At 41.9% G+C, this 25102-nt stretch overlaps 1 protein-coding gene across 2 annotated transcripts in view; it reads right to left on the reverse strand.

Annotated features, from left to right (window-relative positions):
• Positions 1-205: 205 nt before the first annotated feature.
• Positions 206-25102, reverse strand: part of LOC139406728 (zinc finger protein 644-like) — a 44203-nt gene continuing 19306 nt past the window's right edge. For both annotated transcript variants that reach the window (XM_071149698.1, XM_071149699.1), the window contains exons 3-9: positions 13727-16795; positions 13265-13472; positions 8858-9068; positions 7962-8127; positions 5634-5759; positions 3805-3910; positions 206-3539 (exon numbers count right to left, since the gene is read on the reverse strand). In XM_071149698.1, the coding sequence (XP_071005799.1) occupies positions 3101-3539; positions 3805-3910; positions 5634-5759; positions 7962-8127; positions 8858-9068; positions 13265-13472; positions 13727-16781 (4311 nt within the window). In that variant the 5' untranslated portion in view covers positions 16782-16795 and the 3' untranslated portion in view covers positions 206-3100. The remainder of the gene's footprint in view (positions 3540-3804; positions 3911-5633; positions 5760-7961; positions 8128-8857; positions 9069-13264; positions 13473-13726; positions 16796-25102) is intronic.

The following is a 25102-nucleotide window of genomic DNA, read 5'->3' on the forward strand; positions in this document are numbered from 1 at the left end:
AAATACGGACCAGGATAAACTGCAGGGTCGGCCCCCTGTGCCATGGGTTGGGTTTCTAGCAGAAGTCGTGTGCGTGTCAAACGGCACCTTATTCCCTATATAGTGCACTACTTTTTCATTGGTGAAATTTAATAGGAACTCTATGGTCCCACCAACCAAACATACTTACAAAAGCTCAAAACAAAAAGGCGAGAATGACGGGTTATATAAAATCAGTGTATATTTATTTTGTACAGCCACAATGTTATAGATCGAGTTACCAGGACTTGTAGGGGGTGAGAAACGAATAATTGTAAAAATAAAATAAAAAAAGTAAAAAGGCCAATTTAACTATTTAATTTCAGTATTTTATTTCAGAAAGTTCTTGATATATTTACCACAGAAAGCTGAACGAATACATGGTATATAGAGCCTGCTTTCTTTAATCATCCAACATGAAGTATGATGTTAAACCAACCAGACATTATTACAGTACATTCACATCTCTCAGACATTCCCTAGTGTTGTCTAGATGAATAAAACATTAAACTTGTGTATTTTACTTAGCATAATACAATATCTAACTGGAAGTTTCAGCACCATGGAAATGTGATTTACGTTGTAACTTGACTTGGATTAAAAAGCTCCTAGTCTTTTTATTGGACTGTGAAATCCATTTCAGAAGGGATAGGTAAGTTATCCATAATAATATTAGAAATAGTGCTTGGCGGTGTTGAATCATCAAAGAACAGTACAGAACAATGTGCTTCATTAACTAGGACTAATAAACGCCTTAAACCAATAATTCACCACTATCTCAGCCTTTCTTCATCTTTTGTCTTACCTCTAAATGTTATTGAAAAAAAAACTAGCCTCAATCCACTGCTTCTGCATGTTTATTTGGCAAAGTTAGCAAATTGGCAAAGGTTGATAGTCAAACCAACTAACAAGCAGTGGATTGAAGCACCTCCTTCTCCATAAAACCACTTTTGAGGTAAATGTGTATATTGCATGATATTGATGAGCTACTCAGCTTACACTACAAGAATCCAGTGACACAAAGTTCAAACGTGTTGAATATTTCAGGAAATACACTATATTATAGTCTTATAGATAAATCACGAGAAAACATGTTTTCTTTTCTTGATTAACATAAAATGAGAACATATCGCAATTCCAATTACATCAGAACAAGACAAATAGGAAATAATTAACATGACAGTTAGGGAGAAAGCAGATATTGTGTCCATTCATACAGTATGGACAGTTCTAGCAATACATATCATTTTTGATATAAAGTACCAGTCAAACATTTGGACACATAAAACTCGTTCATGTTTCATTATTTTCACTATTTCTACAATGTAGAATAATACTGGACATCAAAATGATGAAATAACACACATGGAATCATGTAATAACCAAAAAAGTGTTAAACACTTTTTGCCACCACACAAGTTGCCACCCTTTACCTTGATGACAGCTTTGCACACACTTGGCATTATCTCAATCAGCTTCACCTGGAATGCTTTTCCAAAAGTCTTGAAGGAGTTCCCACATATGCTGAGCACTTGTTGGCTGCTTTTCCTTCACTCTGCGGTCCAACTCATCCCAAACCAATTAAGGGGAGGATAAGGTCTGATACAGCACTCCATCACTCTCCTTCTTGGTCAAATAGCCCTTACACAACCACGCGGAGATCATCAGTTCACCTACTCTGCGTCTCACAAAGACATGGCGGTTGGTACCAAAAATCTCAAATTTGGACTCATCAGACCAAAGGACAGATTTCCACCGGTCTAATGTACATTGCTCTTGTTTCTTGGCCCAAGAAAGTCTCTTCTTCTTATTGGTGTCCTTTAGTAGTGGTTTCTTTGCAGCAATTTGACCATGAAGGCCTGAGTCTCTGAACTGTTGATTTTGAGATGTGTCTGTTACTTGAACTCTGTGAAACATTTATTTGGGCTGCAATTTCTGAGGCTGGTAACTCTAATGAACTTATCCTCTGCAGCAGAGGTAACTCTGGGTCTTCCTTTCCTGTAGTGGTCCTCATGAGAGACAGTTTCATCATAGCGCTTGATGGTTTTTGCGACTGCAGTTGAAGAAACATTCAAAGTTCTTGACATTTTCCAAATTGACTGACCTTCATGTCTTAAAGTAATGATGGACTGTCGTTTCTCTTTACTTATTTGAGTTGTTCTTGCCATAATATGGACTTGGTCTTTTACCAAATAGGGATATCTTCTGTATACCCCCTACCTTGTCACCACACAACTGATTGGCTCAAACGCATTAAGAAGGAAAGAAATTCCACAAATTAACTTTTAACAAGGCACACCTGTTAATTGAAATGCATTCCAGGTGACTACCTCATGAAGCTGGTTTAGAGAAGAATGTGCAAAGCTGTGATCAAGACAAAGGGTGGCTATTGTGTTATTTCATAGTTTTGATGTCTTTACTATTATTCTACATGTTGTTGAAAATATGTTGAAAATAGTAAAAAGAAAATAATAGCGCTGGAATGAGTAGGTGTCTCCAAACTTTTGACTGGTACTGTTTATGATTGACCCTGTATTCAGATTATGGCTTCTATAGGCCACAGTTAAAGGTAACGGACAAAGCATTTATCATTTACACAATGCTGAGGTGTCAGTTGTCTCATTTGGTAATGGGTTCAACGTTCTGACTGGCTGCTAAACAGTGCAAAGAAGGAAGCAAGAAGACACATTTAACATGTGTACCTGTTGCAAGATGGCAAGATTACCTGGAGGTAAAACTTCACCTAAACATAGGAAAGTAGAAGCGGTTACAGAGTGCAAACGTTCGGTTAGAAAAGTTGAGATACAAGGTTCTGAACTGACTACTGTTCTAGCTTCAGCGATTGTTGGCATTTTTGCATCTCAAGCACAAGTCTTTGTTTCTGTACATATAAGTAACAAGATCCATCATATACAGTATAGAGACAGGTCTTATAAAATAGAGGGAAGGGCTGGTATTGTGCATATTAAGAAAAACATATAGCTTTAGAATGGTTCTATCTATCTATATTTCTATGTATCTATCCATATTTACATGTAGAGGATAAAGATATAAAGTGAAAATGTGTAAACAACCCTCTAGTTCAGGACGCCACTGGAAGAAGCTCTGGAAAGGACGTGGCCGTGTGCTGCTCCAGGCTTGGGTGCTCATTGGACGAGGGGTGTGCATGGTGCAAGGGATGCTCATCATGGAGCTCAGGGTGCTTGTGGGTTTCGGGGTGCTTGTTGGGCAAGGGGGGCTCCTGCTGGGGCAAGGGGTGATCATGAGGAGAGGGGTGTTCCAAGCAGGAGTGCTCATGGTGCGTCTGGGGCTCATGAGCCGTGGGGGGCTCATTGGATGTTGGGTGCTCCCGAGAGGGGTGCTCCTGGGGGGGCAAGGAGGGCGTCTCTTTGTGTAGTCGCAGGACCTCCACCATGCCAGCTCCTGTGCGAGGGACACTGGTGTGCATGAGGTGCCTCTGTAAATGCCTGAGCCAATCCTCCTGGATGGACAGAGGACCCTGGAAGACGAGGTCACAGAATCTGCATAGGAGAGAGAGAGTTAAGTTAGGCTAGGTTATGTTATGTTAGCATACATATGGATACTATTAAGCATCTGAAGTGGCAATAACATTTTCCTGTACAGGTGTACAATATATTTTAGAACCGAAGCATGACCATTTCACAATATTAAAGGAGCAATCCGTAATGTCTTTGTGCCTTGTGGCCACAGGGTGGAATGCACAACAAATCAATACGCAAATAAAAACAGGGAGGGGACAGAGAAGCTTGTTGTGGTCCTACATACCTGCAGGTGAGTCTATACATCTCCTCAACAGCACATGGGAGAGCTGAGAACAGGGTGTTCTTTGGTCCAGCCCTCAACCTAGGCTTCTTCAGTATACAGGAATAGGCTGAAAGACACAAATCATCTCATTACAGACCAAGTCAGTACAGACCAACTTACTATAAACAACTCTATGCAACTTAGCAGACTGACACCAGGACAGAGAGAGTCACAGGCTGTGTCACAATGGGGGCCCTGGTCAAAAGTAGTGCACTATACAGTACTGTACATTCGGAAAGTATTCAGAACCCTTGGACTTTTCCGCATTTTGTTACGTTATAGCCTTATTTTAAAATGTTTTTTTTAATTATAAAAAAAAAAAAATCATCCTCATCAAATCTATACACAATACCAATACCCCATATATTTTTGCAAATGTATACAAAAATAAAAAACAGAAATACCTTATTTACATAAGTATTCAGACCCTTTGCTATGAGACTCGAAATTGAGCTCAGGTGCATCCTGTTTCCATTGATCATCCTTGAGATATTTCTACAAATTGATTGGAGTCCACTTGTGGTCAATTCAAATGATTGGAGATGATTTGGAAAGGCACACACCTGTCTATTTAAGGTCCCACTGTTGACAATGCATGTCAGAGCAAATCCAAGCCATGAGGTCGAAGGAATTGTTCGTATAGATCAGAGACGCGATTATGTTGAGGCACAGATCTGGGGGAAGGGTACCAAAACATTTCTGCAGCATTGAAGGTTCCCAAGAACACAGTGGCCTCCATCATTATTCAATGGAAGAAGTTTAGAACCACCAAGACTTTTCCTAGAGCTTGCCACCCGGCCAAACTAAGCAATCGGGGGAGAAGGGCCTTGGTCAGGGAGGTGACTGAGAACCCGATGGTCACTCTGACAGAGGTCCAGAGTTCCTCTGTGGAGATGGGAGAACCTTCCGGAATGACAACCATCTCTGCAGCACTCCACCAATCAGGCCTTTATGGTAGAGTGGTCAGATGGAAGCCACTCCTCAGTAAAAGCCACATGACAGCCCGCTTAGAGTTTGCCAAAAGGCACTTAAAGGGCTCTCAGACCATGACAAACAAGATTCTCTGTTTTTCAGCTGCAGGGACTGGGAGAGTAATAAGGATCGAGGGAAAGATGAACGGAGCAAAGTACAGAGAGATCCTTGATGAAAACCTGCTCCAGAGCACTCAGGACCTCAGACTGGGGCAAAGGTTCACCTTCCAACAGGAGAACGACCCTAAGCACACAGCCAAGACAACGCAGATCTGGCTTTCGGGACAAGTCTCTGAATGGCCTTGAGTGGCCTAGCCAGAGCCCAGACTTGAATCCGATCGGACATCTCTAGAGAGACCTGAAAATCTGACAGAGCTTGAGAGGATCTGCAGAGAAGAATGGGAGAAACTCGCCAAACACTGGTGTGCCAAGCTTGTAGCATCATACCCAAGAAGACTCGAGGCAGTAATCGCTGCCAAAGGTGCTTCAACAAAGTACTGAGTAAAGGGTCTTAATACTTATGTAAATGTGACATTTCTAAAAACCTGTTTTTGCTTTGTCATCATGGTGTATTGTGTGTAAATTGATGAGGGAAAAAAAAAGTAATCCATTTTGGAATAAGGCTGTAATGTAACAAAATGTAGAAAAAGTCAAGGGATCTGAATATTTTCCGAATGCACTATATAGGGAATAGGGCACCATTTGGGATGCAATGTTCTGTACATGTTCAATAAGGTACACTGTTCAATAAGGTACACTGTCATTTCAGAAAGGTGCCTTTATGTTCTTGACTTTTGTGACCAGGCTTAGTGAACTTACTTGTTCCTTCTAACATGGCAACCCTCTTCCTGCGTGCGTAAGCGCGAAGATGATTGGACAGGCTAACAGCACTGGGAAATGTTGTGTTACAGTGAATACAAATCTTCTTATTAGATGCATTTCTCTCTGGAAAGTGAGAGAGACATTGAAAGAGAGAAAAATCAAAAGAAAGCAAAGCACACAGAAGTTGAGTTCAAAACTTTAAACATGTTCCAGAAGCTCATTGACAACACTTTTCTTGCAAGGAGAACATCTTTGAACAAGTGTCAAGAGTGTAGCATCGAATCAAAATGCCTCCGGATAACCATGCTCTGTTTGTTTTTAACTTCATTAACAGTTACCTTCCATTAGAGACACTTTGTTTGGATGCTGCCCACTTTTTAAAATAGTTCAACTTCTACACGCATTACATCTGAATTAATTGCTGCTTGGGTTTCAGGGTCTTTGATAAGCGTCTTTGAGAAATGAAATCTGGAGGTGAGTTGAGGTGACTTTAAGGGAAGAATCTGAAGAAATATAAGAAATATGACTACAGAGCACATAGATGAACATGAAGTAAAACTGCTATTCCCTGAGTGCCATCACCTCTCCCTCCATCTGTTTTCATATTTTAAAGATCTGTTTTGCACTTAGCAGTTGGAGACGTGTTGTTGAGAGTAATGTTTATCACAATCTAAGGACTCCAGGGTGCCTATTTTCACCTGTAGCAGAAGATTTACGCAGGGTTTGGAACAATTTGGGGCTTTAAAATGTTATTTTGGCTATGACAAGAAATTCGTACTGTGCTGATTGTGTCAATATTGCACATTAATTACAATGGTTTGGCATGGCACTGCAGGCTACATCTAGAGCATGTTAAATCGTAAAAGCGTTAGATTATGAAAGGTCTCTTCGAACACCTGTTAAAACAGATTTGATTGGGTAACAAGCCCACACCGACTTTCTATGCAGGCTGTCCTGAAGCTACTGGCAGTTGTGTGAAAACAATAGCGACAGCTTCCCATTCATTTCACACCTAATAGGTGAAAAAACATCTGCTACAGAGGTGTTTTTTTAACCATGACAAGCTACTAAAGGTTATTTAAATTACCAGCAAATTGTTTGCAACAATTTGTTTGCAAAAATGTGTGTTAAATCTCCATTTAACATAACACTGATTACAGCGATATGGTGTAGAAGCCATTGTTAGATGGTTAAAACCAAATGTGTGACTCAGTCTATTCTACCTTCAAGGTTTCAGCTATAATGTAAAAAGTAACTATGACATTCAACACTGTCAGTCACAAAACGGGCAATCACTAGAATTCTGACAGACCCCCAAAAAATTGCTATCCGATTTAAAATCTTTATTAATCATTCTGCAAAAAGGACGGGAACTCTTATTTGGACAGACATTAAACAAAGTTGTGTAAACACAGCTGATGTGCTTCCAGAGCCACATCAAAAGAACGTGGCCCCTTTGGTGACATTCATTATTTTTTGTGTGCGTTAAAATAATTAAATTGACTGTGAACTTTTCTTTTTTTCATGTTTCTTTTTTTATTTATCCAAGTCCATTTGATTGACATGTTGTGATTTAACATGGGCTCCTGTAAGTAATGAAAAGCTGTAGAGTTAGTAAAACATACAAAACAGCTGTGGAACAAGACAAGTTTGTGTTTCATTAAAGCAAGCTAACACTGTAATTGGTGTGCACAAGTCACATATTATCTTCATCTGTATCATCGCACTCTATAAAACTATTCCGAAGAACACCTAAAAGAATCATACTTATCTGCAAAGGACTAAACTGATCAATCTTATGAATGAAGATAGAACGCTGTGAAAAGAACAGACCGCCGACACAGTTTAGCTAATAAAGCTGTGTCTGTCACTTCTATCCGTCATCTATCTGCCTTACCTGGATTTCTTGTCTTATTTGATTCTAGTTGAAACAGACTGATCATATGTCATATATGTTTTGCCATCACAAAGGGGGGCCTTGTTGCACTACAATAATAATTACCATCAAATAAAATATACTTGGCAGACAAAGTAACTGCAGTTTGTAACTTTATAGTTTTTAACTACGTTATTTGGCAGAAAAACAGAAAAATTGCACATTTTGGTTAACTGGGTTGTTTTAAACACTGTTCAGTCTCATCACAATAAAATAATGTTTTTTTTTTTTTTTTGGGGGGGGGGGCGACATGTAAAATACCTTTTCAACTTTACCATGATGTCACCAATTTTGAAATTGTACAATCTCAATGTCTTTTTCAGTTCTGACAGTACTCTAAAATGCTGATATTCTGATGTGTATAGAAATGATTTGTGAGGCTTCTTTACCATGGGCCCAGTGTGTTTCCAGGTTGCTGGCCTGTTGGTTCTGTCTCCCCTCAACCCTCTCTTTGGTCACAGTAAAGTGGTTCTTATCCGCATCATCCTTGTCCAACTTCCTCTTCCTCAAAAGCTTGCCTAAAGTGCTCCGGGAAGGTTCAATGACACCTCCTATCTGTAATAATAATAATACATAATACATTTTACTTGCACCTTTCAAGATACCCAAAGACACTTACAGAGTCAAATAAAATAAAGATATTGAACATAAGCAAATCAAATCGTATTTGTCACATGCGCCGAATACAACTGGTGTAGACTTTACCGTGAAATGCTTGCTTATGAGCCCTTCCCAACGATAAAGAGTAATATATATATATATATATATATATATATATATATTAGTTGAAGTCGGAAGTTTACATACACTTGGTTGGAGTCATTAAAACTTGTTTTTCAACCACTGATTATTAGAAAACCCTTTTGCAATTATGTTAGCACAGCTGAAAACTGAAAACTTTTTCAGCTGTGCTAACATAATTGCAAAATGGTTTTCTAATGATCAATTAGCCTTTTAAAATTATAAACTTGGATTAGCTAACACAATGTGGAACACAGGAGTGATGGTTGCTGATAATTGGCCTCTGTGCGCCTACATAGATATTCCATTAAAAATCTGCCATTTCCAGCTTCAATAATCATTTAGAACATTAACAATGTCGACACTGTATTTCTGATAAATTTTATGTTATTTTAATGCACAAAACATGTGCTTTTCTTTCAAAAACAAGGACTTTTCTAAGTGACTCCAAACTTTTGAATGGTAGCATATACATTTAACTTTTACTTTTTTTATTTATATATATATAAAATAGCATGGTACCAATACAGCACAACAACAGTACCTCTATACTCTTCCTCTTAGGAAAGAAATCCTCTCTCTCAACTCCCTCCTGCCTGGGTGTATTTGCACTGGGATCCCATGGAGTGGGAGTGCCATTCTGGCCCAGCTGGCAGCCATGTTGGATCTTCACTGGGATCCCCATCGGTGTTAGGAAGAGCCCGTCGCTGCCAATGAACTTCTGGGAGATGATTGGTCGAGAGATTAACTGCTTCCTGTTCAGGTTTCAAATAAAACACAACAATGATATAGCCAGAGAGATACATGAAAAAGTACAATAAAATAAAAATAGCCATAATGAAAAATAAATACAAATTAAGACAAATTCAAAAAAAGAAATCCTATCTACAGTACCAGTCAAAGGTTTGGACACACCTACTCATTCAAGGGTTTTTCTTTATTGTTACAGTTTTCCACATTGTAGAATAATAGTGAAGACATCAAAACAATTAAATAACGCATATGGAATCATGTAGTAAGCAAAAAAGTGTTAAACAAAACAAAAGAGATTTTAGATTCTTTGCCTTGACGACAGCTTTGCACATTCTTGGCATTCTCTCAACCAGCTTCACCTGTAATGCTTTTCCAACAATCTTGAAGGAGTTCCCGCATTTTCTGAGCACTTATTGGCTGCTTTTCCTTCACTCTGCGGTCCAACTCAACCCAAACCATCTCAATTGGAATGAAGTCAGGTGATTATGGAGGCCAGGTCATCTGATGCAACACTCCATCACTCTCCTTCTTGGTCTAATAATACACCACCTCCTCCATGCTTCGCGGTGGGAACCACACATGCAGAGATCATACGTTCACCTACTCTGCGTCTCAAAAAGACACAGCAGTTGGAACCAAAAATCTCAAATTTAGACTCATCAGACCAAAAGACAGATATCCACCGGTCTAATGTCCATTGCTCGTGTTTCTTGGCCCAAGCAAGTCTCTTCTTCTTATTGGTGTCCTTTGGTAGCTGTTTCTTTGCAGCAATTTGACCATGAAGGCCTGATTCACGTAGTCTCCTCTGAACAGTTGATGTTGAGATGTATCTGTTACTTGAACCCTGTGAAACATTTACTTGGGCTGCAATTTCTGAGCATGATAACTCTAATGAACGTATCCTCTGCAACAGAGGTAAATCTGGGTCTTCTTTTACTGTGGCGGTCCTCATGAGAGCCAGTTTCATCATAGTGCTTGATGGTTTTTGCAACTGAACTTGAAGCAGCATTCAAAGATCTAGAAATGTTCCGCATTGACCGACTTTCATGTCTTAAAGAAATGATGGACTGTTGTTTCTCTGTCTATTTGATCTGTTTCTGTCATCATATGGACTTGGTCTTTTACCAAATAGGGCTATCTTTTGTATACCAACCATACCTTGTCACAACACAACTGATTGGCTCAAATGAAATTAATTCCTCTAATTACATTTTAATTTCATGAGCTGGTTGAGAGAATGCCAAGAGTGTATAAAGCTGTCATCAAGGCAAAGGGTGGCTACTTTGAAGAATCTTAAATCTATTTTTATTTTTTTATTTTACCTTTATTTAACTAGGCAAGTCAATTAAGAACAAATTCTTATTTTCAATGACGGCCTATTCTTCTTTTGGCAAACTCCAAGCGGCCTGTCATGTGCCTTTTACTGAGGAGTGGCTTCCATTTGGCCACTCTACCATAAAGGCCTGATTGGTGGAGTGCTGCAGAGATGGTTGACCGTTTGGAAGGTTCTCCCATCTCCACAGAGGAACTCTGGAGCTCTGTCAGAGTGACCATCAGGTTCTTGGTCACCTTCCTGACCAAGGCCCTTCTCCCCCGATTGCTCAGTTTGGTTGGGCGGCAAGCTTGAGGAAGAGTCTTGGTGGTTCCAAACTTCTTCCATTTAAGAATGTTGGAGACCACTGTGTTCTTGGGAATCTTCAATGCTGCAGACATGTTTTGGTCCCCTTCCCCAAAACAGTGTCTAGACACAATCCTGTCTCGAAGCTCTACGGACAATTCCTTCGACCTTGTGGCTTGGTTTTTGCTCTGACATGCACTGTCAACTGTGGGACCTTATATAGAAAGGTGTATGCCTTTCCAAATCATGTCCAATCAATTGAATTTACTACAGGTAGACTCCAATCAAGTTGTAGAAACATCTCAAGGATGACCAATGGAAACAGGATGCACCTGAGGTCAATATCGAGTCTCATATTTTCTTTTTACTTAATACATTTTAGAATAAGGCTGTAACGTAACAAAACGTGGAAAAAGTCAAGGGGTCTGAATACTTTCCGAAGGCACTGTATATATACATATATATACAAACTACATGACCAAAATTAAGCAGACACCCTACTCATCGAACATCTCATTCCAAAATCTTGGGCATTAATAAATGCGGAAGACACCCCTTTTGCTGCTACAATATCCTCCACTCTTCTGGGAAGGCTTTCCACTAGATGTTGGAACATTGCTGTGGGGACTTGCTTCCATTCAGCCACAAGAGTATTAGTGAGGTCCGGCTCTGATGATGCGTGTTTATGCCTGGCTCGCAGTCAACATTCCAATTCATCCCAAAGGAGTTCAAAGGGGTTGAGGTGAGGAACCTGAGCAGACCAGTCAAGTTCTTATACACCGATCTCGACAAATCATTTCTGTGTGGACCTCATGTTGTGGACGGGGGCATTGTCATGTTGAAACAGGAAAGGGCCTTCCCGAAATTATTGCCACAATGTTGGAAGCACAGAGTTGTCTTGAATGTCATTGTATGCTGTAACATTAAGATTTCCCTTTACTGGAACTAATGGGCCTAACCATGAAAAACAGCCCCAGACCATTATTACTCCTCCACCAAACTTTACAGTTGGCACTATGCATTGGGGCAGGCACTATGATTGCATTCTGTGAGCTTGTGTAGCCTACCACTCTGCGGCTGAGTCGTTGTTGCTCCTAGATGTTTCCACCTCACAATAACCACACTTACAGTTGACCAGGGCAGCTCTAGCAGGGCAGAAATTTGACGAACTGACTTGTTGGAAAGATGGCAACCTATGACAGTGCCACATTGAAAGTCACTGAGCTCTTCAGTACTGGCAATTCTACTGCCAGTGTGTGTCTATGGAGATTGCATGGTTGTGTGCTTGGCCATGTAGTATATATACAAATTATACTAATTTTGTGTCATTGATTTACACACAATACCCCATAATGTCAAAGTGGAATTTAGCTTGAAGAACATTTTAGAAATCCATCCGAAATTAAAAGCTGAAATGTCTTGAGTTAATAAGCATTGAGTTAATGAGCATGAAAAAAAAACAGACATTGAATATCCCTTTGAGCATTGTGATGCTATTAATTACAATTTGGATGGTGTATCAATACACCCAGTCACTACAAAGATAAAGGCGTCCTTCCTAACTCAGTTGCCGGAGAGGAATGAAACCACTTAGGGATTTCACCATGAGGCTAATGGTGACTTTAAAACAGTTACAGAGTTTAATAGCTGCGATAGGAGTAACGTGAGGATGGATCAACAACATTGTAATTACTCCAAAATAGTAACCTAATTCACAGAGTGAAAAGAAGTAAGCCTGTACAGACATCCTGTTTGCTATAAGGCACTAAAGAAACTACAATTCGGCAAAGAAATTTACTTTATGTCCTGAACACAAAGCGTTATGTTTGGGGCAAATCCAACACAACACATCACACATCACATTTTTTTTCAAGAACAGTGGTGGCTGCATTATGTTATGGGTATGCTTGTAATTGTTTAGGACTGGGGAGTTTTTCCAGGATAAAAAGTACCGGAATGGAACTAAGCACAGGCAAAATCGTAGAGGAAAACCTGGTTCAGTCTGCTTTCCACCAGACACTGGGAGATTAATGTACCTTTCAGGGCAAATCTACACTTGAGTTGCTTATCAAGAAGACAGTGAATGTTCCCGAGTGGCCGAGTTACAGTTTTGACTTAAATCTGCTTGAAAATCTATGGCAAGACCTGAAAATGGCTGTCTAGCAATGATCAACAACCAATTTGAGCTTGAAGAATTTTGAAAAGAATAATGCACAATCCAGGTGTGGAGACTTACCATAAAGACTCACAGCTGTAATCACTGCCAAATATGATTCTACAAAGTACTGTCTCAGGGGTGTGAATACTTAAATTACATAAATTAGATATGTCTGTAGTTTTTCAATAAATTAGCAAAAACATTTAAAAACATATTCACTTTGCCATGATGGGTTATTGTGTGTAGATGGTTAGAAAAAAATATATTCAACACATTTTGGATTCAGGCACAACAAAATGTGGAATAAGTCAAGGGGTATGAATACTTTCTGAAGACACTGTATACATGATATAGGTTAGAATATTGTATTACATCCCTTAAAGGTGTGGACAGTAATTTTTTCGAGGAAATGTTTACAGTACCTGTTGAGAATCTGGAGGATGTTCTGGTGTTCCTGCTCGTCCTTTAGCAGCTCATTGAGAATACACACTGGACTCTTACTGGTGCTGGTGCTGGTCTTCCCTATTCGCTTCAGGTGGCCCCTCACGTGGTTGGAGAGGCCTGTCTTGGTGTCGAACCAGCCCCAGCACAGGGGACAGGTGTGCTCCGCCTGAGACTCCGGCTTCTCAGCTGAAACATGGAGATCATAAAAAAGGTTACGTTTTAACTATCTACATTTACATGTATTGCTCTTATCGCTCTTATCCAGAGCAATCTAGGTAAATTACTAGCTAACTTTGGGGTAACTTTGACCACTATCTATAGAAAAATAACATGACACACTTGACTGGGAAAAAACTGTAATAAGTATAGTTACTGTGTAATTACAGATTACTTTAACCCTATTACAATGCAATAGTGCAGAAAACAATACGTTTGCTCACCTTTTTTGATCCTCCGCACCACAGAGGGGACCTTCCTGCGTACGCGTGGCTGTCGGTCCTGTGAGGCTACCCGCTCAGGTGACACCACATGGCGAGCGTCATAACTCAGCCCCAACCTGTACAGGTGCCCTCGCACGTGATTGGATAAGCCCACCCCAGACTCAAACACAGCAGGACAGTAGGGGCAGGACTTCCTTTCTGTTCCAAAAGAAGGGGAGAAGTCATAGTCATAGGAGAGACTCTGGTTGTGTGTGCCGGTGGTGGTGGGTGACTCTGGAGAATCGCCACACACTGAGCTTTCTATACACTCTTCTTTGATGATAAGCTTCTGTATGTCATCGCCGTCATACTCCCCGTCCTTGTCTTCAGTCTTATTAAAATGGTGGTCAACCTGAACGGCGTTCTTTTCCAAACGGCCGATGTCAGCAGCAGGTGCAGGATTCTCTTTGATAGAAGAACCCCTCTGTCTGCGTATGAAGTAGCTACGGGCGTAGGGGTTCCTCTCGTTCTCACTACTATCCAGGAAGTTGGCTGTAGCCTCGCTGGTGTAAGCACTAAAGTCATACGTGTCCTCATAATCATTGTCTCCCTCTGTGTCCTCAGGAGTGGTAGTCTCTTTTAATTTTGGGTTCAGTTTTGGCAAAACATTATCAACCACCTTGTCCACATTGTTGTGGAAGGGAGTGGACATTTTTCTTTTGGATGGGGTCTTTTGGGTAACAGCTTGTGCCTCTGACTTCCTGCCGGTCAAGTCGTTGCTACCTCCCTGACTCTTGTCAGAGTTGTAGCTATGATACAGCATCTGGCCTGGTTTAATCATCTTGGATGTAAGCAACACATCAACATTTGAGGGATATTTTGTCCTTTCGGAGATTCCTGAAACCACATGGTCGTATAGTTGATTGTCTTCCTCAACATAAGGGAGACCTGTTGTCACGTCTATTTTCTCTGTTGGTTTAGGAGATAATTTGCTTGGCTTGTCACTCCTCCACAGGGATGGTGACAGCTTGTTTGCTGAGCTGACAATGCTGCACTTGAACTGAGAGGAGGTAAGACCTTTGTAAGACTTCTGTGTGTCTGCTGTCTCTCTCATGTAAAAGTCAGCTACACTACCGGACCAAAAGCGAAAATCCGCTCTTTTCCAGAAAGCAGGCTTTTTAATACAGAACTTTGGCTTTAGCTGCAGTAGTTTTAAATCTGCTGCTTTTTTGGACGGGTCAGCTAGGCTATATTGATCTGGTTGGTTAAGTGCTTTTTTAAATGGCGGATTTTCACATTCATCATCAGAATCAGACTGTTGGTGTATCAGCTCACAATGCCTTTTAAGGCAATCTTCATTCTGGGTGCTGAAATGGCACACTTTACAGTGAAACAGAACATGACTGGATTCATCATTGTTATCTGTAAGAAACTCTGACTCCTCATCTTTGATTACGTTCTTGTACTTGGACTTCAGTGTGTCACAGTGCATTGCGTACAGGTGTGCTTCAAGCTCCCGTTCTGTCAATGCCACGTGGTTGCACTCCGCACAGAGGTAATAACGTTTATCCTTGTTGTGTGTCTTGGCGTACTGGACAAACGTCTTGGGGCAATTGGTCCCGAACACACACTGCGGGCACTGGAGCTTGGCGTTCCTGCCTTCGTCTCTGAGTTTGTTGAGTCCCTGTATCTCCTCCATGAGTTTCTCCCGTCTCTCCTGGTGGATAATCATGTGCTTGAGGAGGGAGCTGCGATCGCGGAACGAACGCCCACACTCCCTGCATATAAAAGGCCGGGGAACTTTCTCGTGGTGGCGTACCTGATGATTTTGCCCATCTAAATGATACATCACATGTCTATGCAAATGCCTTTTCTCCTTGAAATTAACATTGCACATTGTGCATGGGAAGAATGATGGTTCTTGTTCGGATTGCTCTGTCTTAAGCTGTTTTCTACTAAAGAGGGAGACGGAGTGATTGTCCTTCGGGCAATCTGCTCTTACAATCAGCTTCTTAATGATTACAGGGCTGTCACTGGGATGCTCTTGACATGAATTCACAGAAGATTGTACATCAGACTTTTTACAGGAGAAATCATCTTCATTTATGTTGGAGATGTCAAAATCCTCATCATCCTCCTCCTCTTCAATATGCCACTTTTTGTAGGTGTGATTTGTGCTGCAGCTGTAAACTTTTTCAGGAGTGCCTGCCGTACCCACCAGGTGTATTTTACGCTTCCTCTGTCTTTGGTTGGTAAGCTGAGACATCACTCCCACTCCTGCAGTGTTTGTCTCTAAGCTGCTGTCAACTGTGCGATTCTTCCACAACGCCCGTATGAGCTCTTTCTGTGAATCCCAGTGTAGTGCATCAGTCCCGTCAAAACCGTCCGACGAGCTCTCAGAGGACTCTGTGGTGTTTAAGTCCCATATAGATCTAGCTCTAGCCTCGACTCCCTCGGCCGTCCATATTTGGTTAATTGGCGTTTGGTGCGATTGTGGACTGTGGCCTGACAAGGTGGTGTCGAGGGCCTGGTAGGGCAGTTCAGCCTCACTAGCCTCAGAGTCTGATGGTGACGTGTTGTTGGCCCCTGGCTGCGTGGTGGTTAGTGTTTTCAGAACGAGCCCTGCTGGGTTCTTCAGGGCGTCTGATTGAAGCTCACTGGGTGGTGGTAACACCTGAGGGCTTGTGTCCCTCCCAGATTGTCGTAGTTGGGCGTCCTGGGCCTCCACCAGGACATTGTTGGACATTGTGCTGTTTTTGTTCAGGCCACAGCTCTCCTCTGAGGCGGGGTGTGAACCAGGTCCATTAACAAGTGCTCCTGAAGGCAGTGAATGGGCTGCTTGGGCTGTGTGGGGAACAGCAGGGACACTGCTGGGTACAAATGAACTGGGCTGTGCTCCATTTAAAGGGTTTGGGAGTCCGTCAGAAGACAGCTGCTCTGACAGACCTGCAGCATTGTTCTTCAGGGAAGACGTGTGACGCTGTAATGGCTCCTGAGTGGCACCGGAGCTGTCACACACTGGTTCCAGCACATCTCCTTCTTTGTTCTCTTGTGCATTTGGCTTTATATCAGCCATCTCACCAGTATGTTCTGAGAAGAGGGAAACAGAGAGAAATAACCAAATCAGCTTTAAACATGCTCAATAATTTATGTCATGTTTTGAGAGCTAAAGGCGGTGAAAAATGCATTATTAAAATGTGTCAAATTGAAATATGTACAGCCCAACCCACCACAATTATCATATCACTACATTGTATATCGTTTCAAAATCAAATGCAGGCTAATACTACGTTGAATAACAAATCCAAACAATTACTATTTTATTCACAGTGTTAAGTTTCAGCTCTGCCTACTTTCTCCCCAACTGTTCCACACAATGAGAGTTTTATCCGCATTACTTCAGCGCTCCTCTCTGGTGCTGCATTATGATTTTCCTCACACCCTCGTCCGCCACTTCTCTTCACAACAAACCCTGCTGTTAGCCCCAGATACCCCGGTGAGGGCTCTTAATTACCAGAGCACACCTCTGGGATACAACCTTCCTGTTCCTCCCCCGAAAGCTCCCAGACGCCTGCTAAAATTGACCAATTTCCATGGGAACAAAGTAGACTTCCAATGAGATCATACTCAGTCTTAGCACTCTGTGATGGTGCCAACACGGGTCCCAGCACGACGCTGTTGTTGCTCCAATCCTGACAAATTGGCATGCGTCGGGCTACACAATCAGTCTGTCTCACACAAACACACGCATGAACACACACACACACGTGCACACATGCATGCAGGCGCACACACGCACACACACAAACACACACACACACACACACAGATATAAAACACACACACACAGCTATTAAAAAACACAAATATATAAACAGAAAATCAATAGTCGTCAGGACAGATTGCTGAATGTAATAGAGACTCAACTGTTTAAACAAGCCACTTAAAAGAGTGAAAATACATGAATAAAATCTTCTAACATTTAACACTCTTCCTAGCCTTGTAATAGTCAAGCTGTGAGACTAAGAGACGAGGTGATGTATTTTACAGCTTGGTAGAATGTGAAGTGTCCAGGCAGGGTTGTTGTAGCCCTAGCTGATAGACATAGGGTTGCATCCCAAATGGCACCCTATTCCCTATTTAGTGCACTACTTTTGACCAGTACCCATAGGGACTCTGGACAAAAGTAGTGCACTATAAGGAATAGGATGCCATTTGGAATAAACCGTAGTGTAGTCCACAATGTATGCTCAGTGGATTTGACATGATCCAGTGTTGGCTGCTCTCTACAGGAAGCTACGTCGCTAACGAAGTGGTAAATTCAGTGTTAATGAGTGGCTTCACTGTTACCACCTCTGAGGTAAAACCTTCCGAGCACCATATTCCCTCCATCTGCTGTAGTGTTACTGTAGGGGCTTGGGTTAGCAGGGAGGGAGAGGCAGAAAAGACGCTCTGCATTTAAAGCTAACGTCACTGCTACCCCCCTTGAACAGCAGGGTGGCAAATCCATCAGAATATGATTACAGCTTTACATTTAAAGGCTCATTAGCAGCAGTACCAGCCAGGGGTGAAAGTAAGGCGGTACGGTCCGGTACGGGGTCCCAGGAAAAAAATTGTGGGGGTATGCCGTACCGGTAAATCATGAGCCTATCACAATAATGCAAACAAAATATCAAGAAAACTGTTGGCTATTACACCAATATTTATCAGTAGGCTATCACATGTCAGAGGCATGAAAAATTATCGAATGGACTTGAAAACGGGTGGTATAGCCTGCACTCCAAAATGCGATGTGTTTCAACGAGAACAACGACATTTTGCCAAGGTACAGATGAATGGCCGACACTGAGCTGTGCATGGATAGTAGTGGAAGCATACATTCTGGACTAATGACTATCGCCTAAATGTCATTAGACTTTGTGGTGTTTTGTGTAACGGAGGCCTCTTTCCATTCGTCACTGTAGGTTGCGAGTGGATGACGTGCGCGGGTAGCCTAGTAAAGGAGTCCTTTGAATTGACTGGTTGTGTTTATGCCCCAATCAATCACATTTATAATATAAAGCCCTTCTTACATCAGCTGATGTCACAAAAGGCTGTACAGAAACACAGCCTAAAACCCCAAACAGTAAGCATTGCAGGTGTAGAAGCACGGTGGCTAGGATAAAACACCCTAGAAAGGCCAGAACCTAGGAAGAAACCTCGAGAGGATAAAATAAGTCAAACATTTTAAAAGTTAAATGACACATCTTTACAACTAGGCCCACAGAGATCCTATTGAATTATTATGGATTCTATATGTAATTCTTGGATTACATAAGAGGTCACCTACCGGGAAGAAATTAAATCTACTTTCACCCCTGGTACTAGCATACAATATGACTTTCCCTCTTTCTGTTCCAAATATAACAACCACAAGCAAGAAGCTAGGGTTCAACAGCAATGCCATTTTAAAACATGTATTTGCTTTCATTTACTTCATTTAGTTCATGTGAAAAAGGCTGACTTTGCATTGCCAGAAGCTATTTACAATGATTATAGGCTTAAGTACATTTAAGTCGTCTGCGTAGATCGATCGCTATCTTTTCTATGAGATGTATTACTATTAATCCAGCTCTACATCTTTCCCCAAGACTGGGGAAACGGTATACTGTATATGCGAGAATGTTCAGTAATCATTATGTTCTAGAACATTCTTAAATAAACGCTTTGTGTTCAGCCAAATTCTACTGAATGCATTAAAAATAAAACACTTGATGAAAGACTTCCCAGATATGTATAATATGTCACTGGGATTTTTCTTTCTTTGAATCCTTTTGGTTCTGGGTGTATCAGCACTTGCAGTAACACTCGTATAGCACCTCATCTTGAGGTTACTGCAGGAAAAACAGTGAGGCGATAATTGCATATTATCATAATTTTTCTGTATTCCCTGAAGATACATAAACCTTTCTGAGATATTTTATAATCAGCTTGTCTCAGCGACCCAATGTCTTTAAAAGCATTGTAGAAAAGCATTTCAAACTTTAGAACATCTTACTCTTGATCTTACACCAAAACCTGTCGACAAAATACACTACACTGAGGGTACAAAACATTAAGAACACCTTCCTAATATTGAGTTGTCCCCCCCCCCCCCCCTCCTTGCCTTTGGAACAGCCTCAATTCGTCGGGGCATGTACTCTGCATGGTGTCAAAAGCGTTCCACAGGGATGCTGGCCCATGTTGACTCCAATGCCTCCCATAGACTGGATGTCCTTTGGGTGGTGGACCATTCTTGATACACACAGGGAACTCTTGAAACTGTTGAGTGTGAAAAACCCACCAGCGTTTCAGTTCTTGACACAAACCGGTGCACCTGGCACCTACTACCATACCCCGTTCAAAGGAACTTAAAAATGTTGTCTTGCCCATTCCCCCTCTGAGTGGCGCACACACAATCCATGTCTCAATTCTCTCAAGGCTTAAAAATTATTCTTTAACCAGTCTCCTCCCCTTCATCGACACTGATTGAAGTGGAGTGGCATTAATAAGCGATCATAGCTTTCACCTGGTCAGTCTATGTCATGGAAAGAGCAGGTGTTCTTAATGTTTTGTATATTCCGTGTATATCACATTTCTTACAGTGATGAAATTTTTTTATTTTCAATTTTGTGTCAAAACGATCATATCAATCATATTGTGTCCCTGAAATGGCTCAAATCTCACGTGAATAGACTGAAACATCATTAAACAAAGAAAGAGCCAGGCTTAACATCAGCAGAGAATCAGTGTTAAAGGCTTTGAGTTTTGGGTGTCTAAGGGAATTCCCTCTCCCCAACTGGGACCAGTCAACCAGACCAGTTCAACCGCTGGAGCTGTCTGGATGGATCAACAGACAGCCACCCATCCCTATGCAGTATATCTATGCCTCCACCTTCACCGGGAGAGAAAACACACAACTGAACCAGGCGGGGCCACTGCCCCGCAAGTGCTGCAGCAGCTCCACAACTTCCTCAGCTAATGGGAACTATTGATTTACTTGACACAATGGGACTTTATGAAGCCGCCTCTCAAGTGTGATCAAGAGTATCAAAGCCCACGGCTCAAAACAAACAGGCAGAGATTCAGCCTGACACAGTCCCAAGGAGAGGAGAGCATAGTGTTGTTCAGCCACAATTCCACAGCGAGGAGGAAAGGCTTGGTTTAGTTCACATTCTGGAGAGTAGTCTAAAGTCTACTGTACCACATAGACCAAGATATATCAGAACACCTTATATTTTGGCAAAGGATGGGGTAAGCTTTTGAGGCATTTAGAAGTTATATACTTCAAAAAATCAATAGTTAATACCACAGATAGCACCTTTACCCACACAGACACATACAGAGACACCAGAGAAAGGCCCAAAACGTTTAGTGTAGCCTACAACCTTCCTAATAGTCTATGGAAATAATTCACTAGTTTCAAGTTTTATTACTCCTATGTACAGGATACATGGTATACATTACACAGTCCAGAGAAATGCTTACTTGCAGGTTCCTTCTCATCAATGCAACAACAATAGTAAATAATAAAAGATAAGAATACAAACAAAGTAAATGGCTCTGTAAAACAGAATAAACTTTTAGCATAAGTATAATACAGGAAGGCACAATTTATAGTCCAGTATTTACACGTATTTTGGGGAAGTGGGGATTAGGGGGCAGTGTTTCGCAGTAATAATAATAGTCTGTTGTAGTCAGGTGTGTGTGTGTGTGTGTGTGTGTGTGTGTGTGTGTGTGTGTGTGTGTGTGTGTGTGTGTGTGTGTGTGTGTGTGTGTGTGTGTGTGTGTGTGTGCGCTAAGGTTCAGACAACTACAGCTATTCAGTAACTATTGTAAATTTAGAGCTCACAATATTAGTTGACAATACATTCAATGGTGCTTGCATTCACAAAGAGAATAAAGTGGACAGTTTCATCCATGACATTTGGCTTGAATATTTATTATCCAGATAGTTTGTCACCAAAAGGTAATTAATGGCATCCACTCTCTCTTTTGGGGTGTGATTGTGTACGCCTGTATCCTGATTCGGTGTGTGATTATGTATGCCTGTATCCTAAACAGACACACTCAGTCCTGTCAGCCTGAATCGTGATAATGTGTTTACAGAAAGCCTTTGATAACCAAACAATATCATCCGCTGCTAGAGTAACAAGACATATAGATGTATTTGACTCAAATGGTTCTAATTAGAAGATATGCATGAGTCACTGGCTACATCCCAAATGGCACCCTATTTCCTATATAGTGCACTAGTTTTAATCAGAGCCCTATACTATTTAGGAAATAGCAAGTCATTTGGGACTCAGCCACCACCGTTGTGGATAAAAAAATGATATATTAATAACTGAAAGGCCTATGATCTAAAATGGGTTCTGGTGTTTATTATTTGGACGCAGTAATCAAAGGTTCAGAATAATTAATTAATTAAGTGATACTGCACTTTAAGCCGGTGTTTTGAGGATATATTGTCACGGGTGTTGTTAGTTCCGAGACGAAGTCCATTCGGAAAGTATTCAGACCCCTTGACTTTTCCCACATTTTTTACATTACAACCTTATTCTAAAATGGATTTTAAAAAATAAATAAAAATCCCTCATCAACCTACACACAATACACCATAATGAAAAGCAAAAACAGGTTTAAATAAATCTTTGCAAAAGTATGAAAAATAAAAAAGTATTAAGAACCTTTACTCAGTACTTTGTTGAAGCACCTTCGGCAGCGATTACAACCTTGAGTCTTGGGTATGACGTTACAAGCTTGGCACACCTGTATTTGGGGAGTTTCTCCCATTCTTCTCTGCAGATCCTCTCAAGCTCTGTCAGGTTGGATGGGGAGCGTCGCAAAACAGCTATTTTCAGGTCTTTCCAGAGATGTTCGATTGGGTTCAAGTCTGGACTCTGGCTGGGTTACTCAAGGATATGAAGAGACTTGTCCCGAAACCACTCCTGCATTGTCTTGGCTGTATGCTTAGGATCGTTGTCCTGTTGGAAAGTCCTGAGCGCTCTGGACCAGGTTTTCATCAAGGATCTCTCTGTACTTTGTTCCGTTCCTTTTTCCCTCGATCCTGCCGCTGAAAAACATCCCCACAGTTTTATGCTGCCAACACCATGCTTCACCGTAAGGATGGTGCCAGGTTTCTTTCAGACACCCCGGCAGTCTTGCAATCTAAGCTCAATCTCACACAAATCATCAAGGAACCCACCAGGTACAACCCTAAATCCGTAAACATGGGCACCCTAATAGACATCATCCTGACCAACTTGCCCTCCAAATACACCTCCGCTGTCTTCAATTAGGATCTCAGCGATCACTGCCTCATTGCCTGTATCCGCCACAGGCCCACAGTTAAACGACCACCCCTCATCACTGTCAAACGCTCCCTAAACCACTTCTGCGAGCAGGCCTTTCTAATCGACCTGGCCAGGGTATCCTGGATGGATATTGACCTCATCCCGTCAGTTGAGGATGCCTGGTCATTCTTTAAAAGTAACTTCCTCACCATCTTAGATAAGCATGCCCCAATCAAAAAATGCAGAACTAAGAACAGATATAGCCCTTGGTTCACTCCAGACCTGACTGCCCTCGACCAGCACAAAAACATCCTGTGGCGGACTGCAATAGCATCGAATAGCCCCCGCGATATGCAACTGTTCAGGGAAGTCAGGAACCAATACACGCAGTCAGTCAGGAAAGCAAAGGCTAGCTTTTTCAAGCAGAAATTTGCATCCTGTAGCTTTAACTCCAAAAAGTCCATGGAGAACAAGAGCAACTCCTCCGCCCACTGCACTGAGGCTAGGTAACTGCCCACTGCACTGAGGCTAGGTAACACGGTCACCGATAAATCCATGATAATCGAAAACTTCAACAAGCATTTCTCAACGGCTGGCCATGCCTTCCTCCTGGTTACTCCAACCTTGGCCAATAGCTCCGCCCCCCCTCCCCCCCGCAGCTACTCGCCCAAGCCTCCCCAGCTTCTCCTTTACCCAAATCCAGATAGCAGATATTCTGAAAGAGCTGCAAAACCTGGACCCATACAAATCAGCTGGGCTTGACAATCTGGACCCTCTATTTCTGAAACTATCCGCCGCCATTGTCGCAACCCCTATTACCAGCCTGTTCAACCTCTCTTTCGTATCATCTGATATCCCCAAGAATTGGAAAGCTGCCGCCCTCTTCAAAGGGGGAGACACCCTGGACCCTAACTGTTACAGACCTATAAAGCCAAGTTAACAAACAGATCACCGACCATCTCGAATCCCACCGTACCTTCTCCGCTGTGCAATCCGGTTTCTGAGCCGGTCATGGGTGCACCTCAGCCTCGCTCAAGGTACTAAGCGATATCATAACCGCCATCGATAAAAGACAGTACTGTGCAGCCGTCTTCATTGACCTGGCCAAGGCTTTCGACTCTGTCAATCACCATATTCTAATCGGCAGACTCAGTAGCCTCGGTTTTTCTAATGACTGCCTTGCCTGGTTCACCAACTACTTTGCAGACAGAATTCAGTGTGTCAAATCGGAGGGCATGTTGTCCAGTCCTCTGGCAGTCTCTATGGGGGTGCCACAGGGTTCAGCTCTCGGGCCGACTCTTTTCTCTGTATATATCAATGATGTTGCTCTTGCTGCGGGCGATTCCATGATCCACCTCTACGCAGACGACACCATTCTGTATACTTCTGGCCCTTCCTTGGACACTGTGCTATCTAACCTCCAAACGAGCTTCAATGCCATACAACACTCCTTCCGTGGCCTCCAACTGCTCTTAAACGCTAGTAAAACCAAATGCATGCTTTTCAACCGTTCGCTGCCTGCACCTGCACGCCCGACTAGCATCACCACCCTGGATGATTCCGACCTAGAATATATCTATAAGTACCTAGGTGTCTGGCTAGACTGTAAACGCTCCTTCCAGACTCATATCAAACATCTCCAATCTAAAATCAAATCTAGAGTCGGCTTTCTATTTCGCAACAAACCTCATTTGGCCGCCTTTCCTTACAGTTCTCTGTTGCCTGTGACTGGAATGAATTGCAAAAATCGCTGAAGTTGGAGACTGTTATCTCCCTCACCAACTTTAAACATCTGCTATCTGAGCAGCTAACCGATCGCTGCAGCTGTACATAGTCCATCGGTAAATAGCCCACCCAATTTACCTACCTCATCCCCATACTGGTTTTATTTATTTACTTTTCTGCTCTTTTGCACACCAGTATCTCTACCTGCACATGACCATCTGATCATTTATCACTCCAGAGTTAATCTGCAAAATTGTAATTATTCGCCTACCTCCTCATGCCTATATATGCCTGTATATATATATATATATACACAATGTATATAGACTCTTTTTTTTCTACTGTGTTATTGACTTGT

This window comes from Oncorhynchus clarkii, chromosome 4, assembly GCF_045791955.1.
Source record: "Oncorhynchus clarkii lewisi isolate Uvic-CL-2024 chromosome 4, UVic_Ocla_1.0, whole genome shotgun sequence".
NCBI classification, from domain to species: domain Eukaryota; kingdom Metazoa; phylum Chordata; class Actinopteri; order Salmoniformes; family Salmonidae; genus Oncorhynchus; species Oncorhynchus clarkii.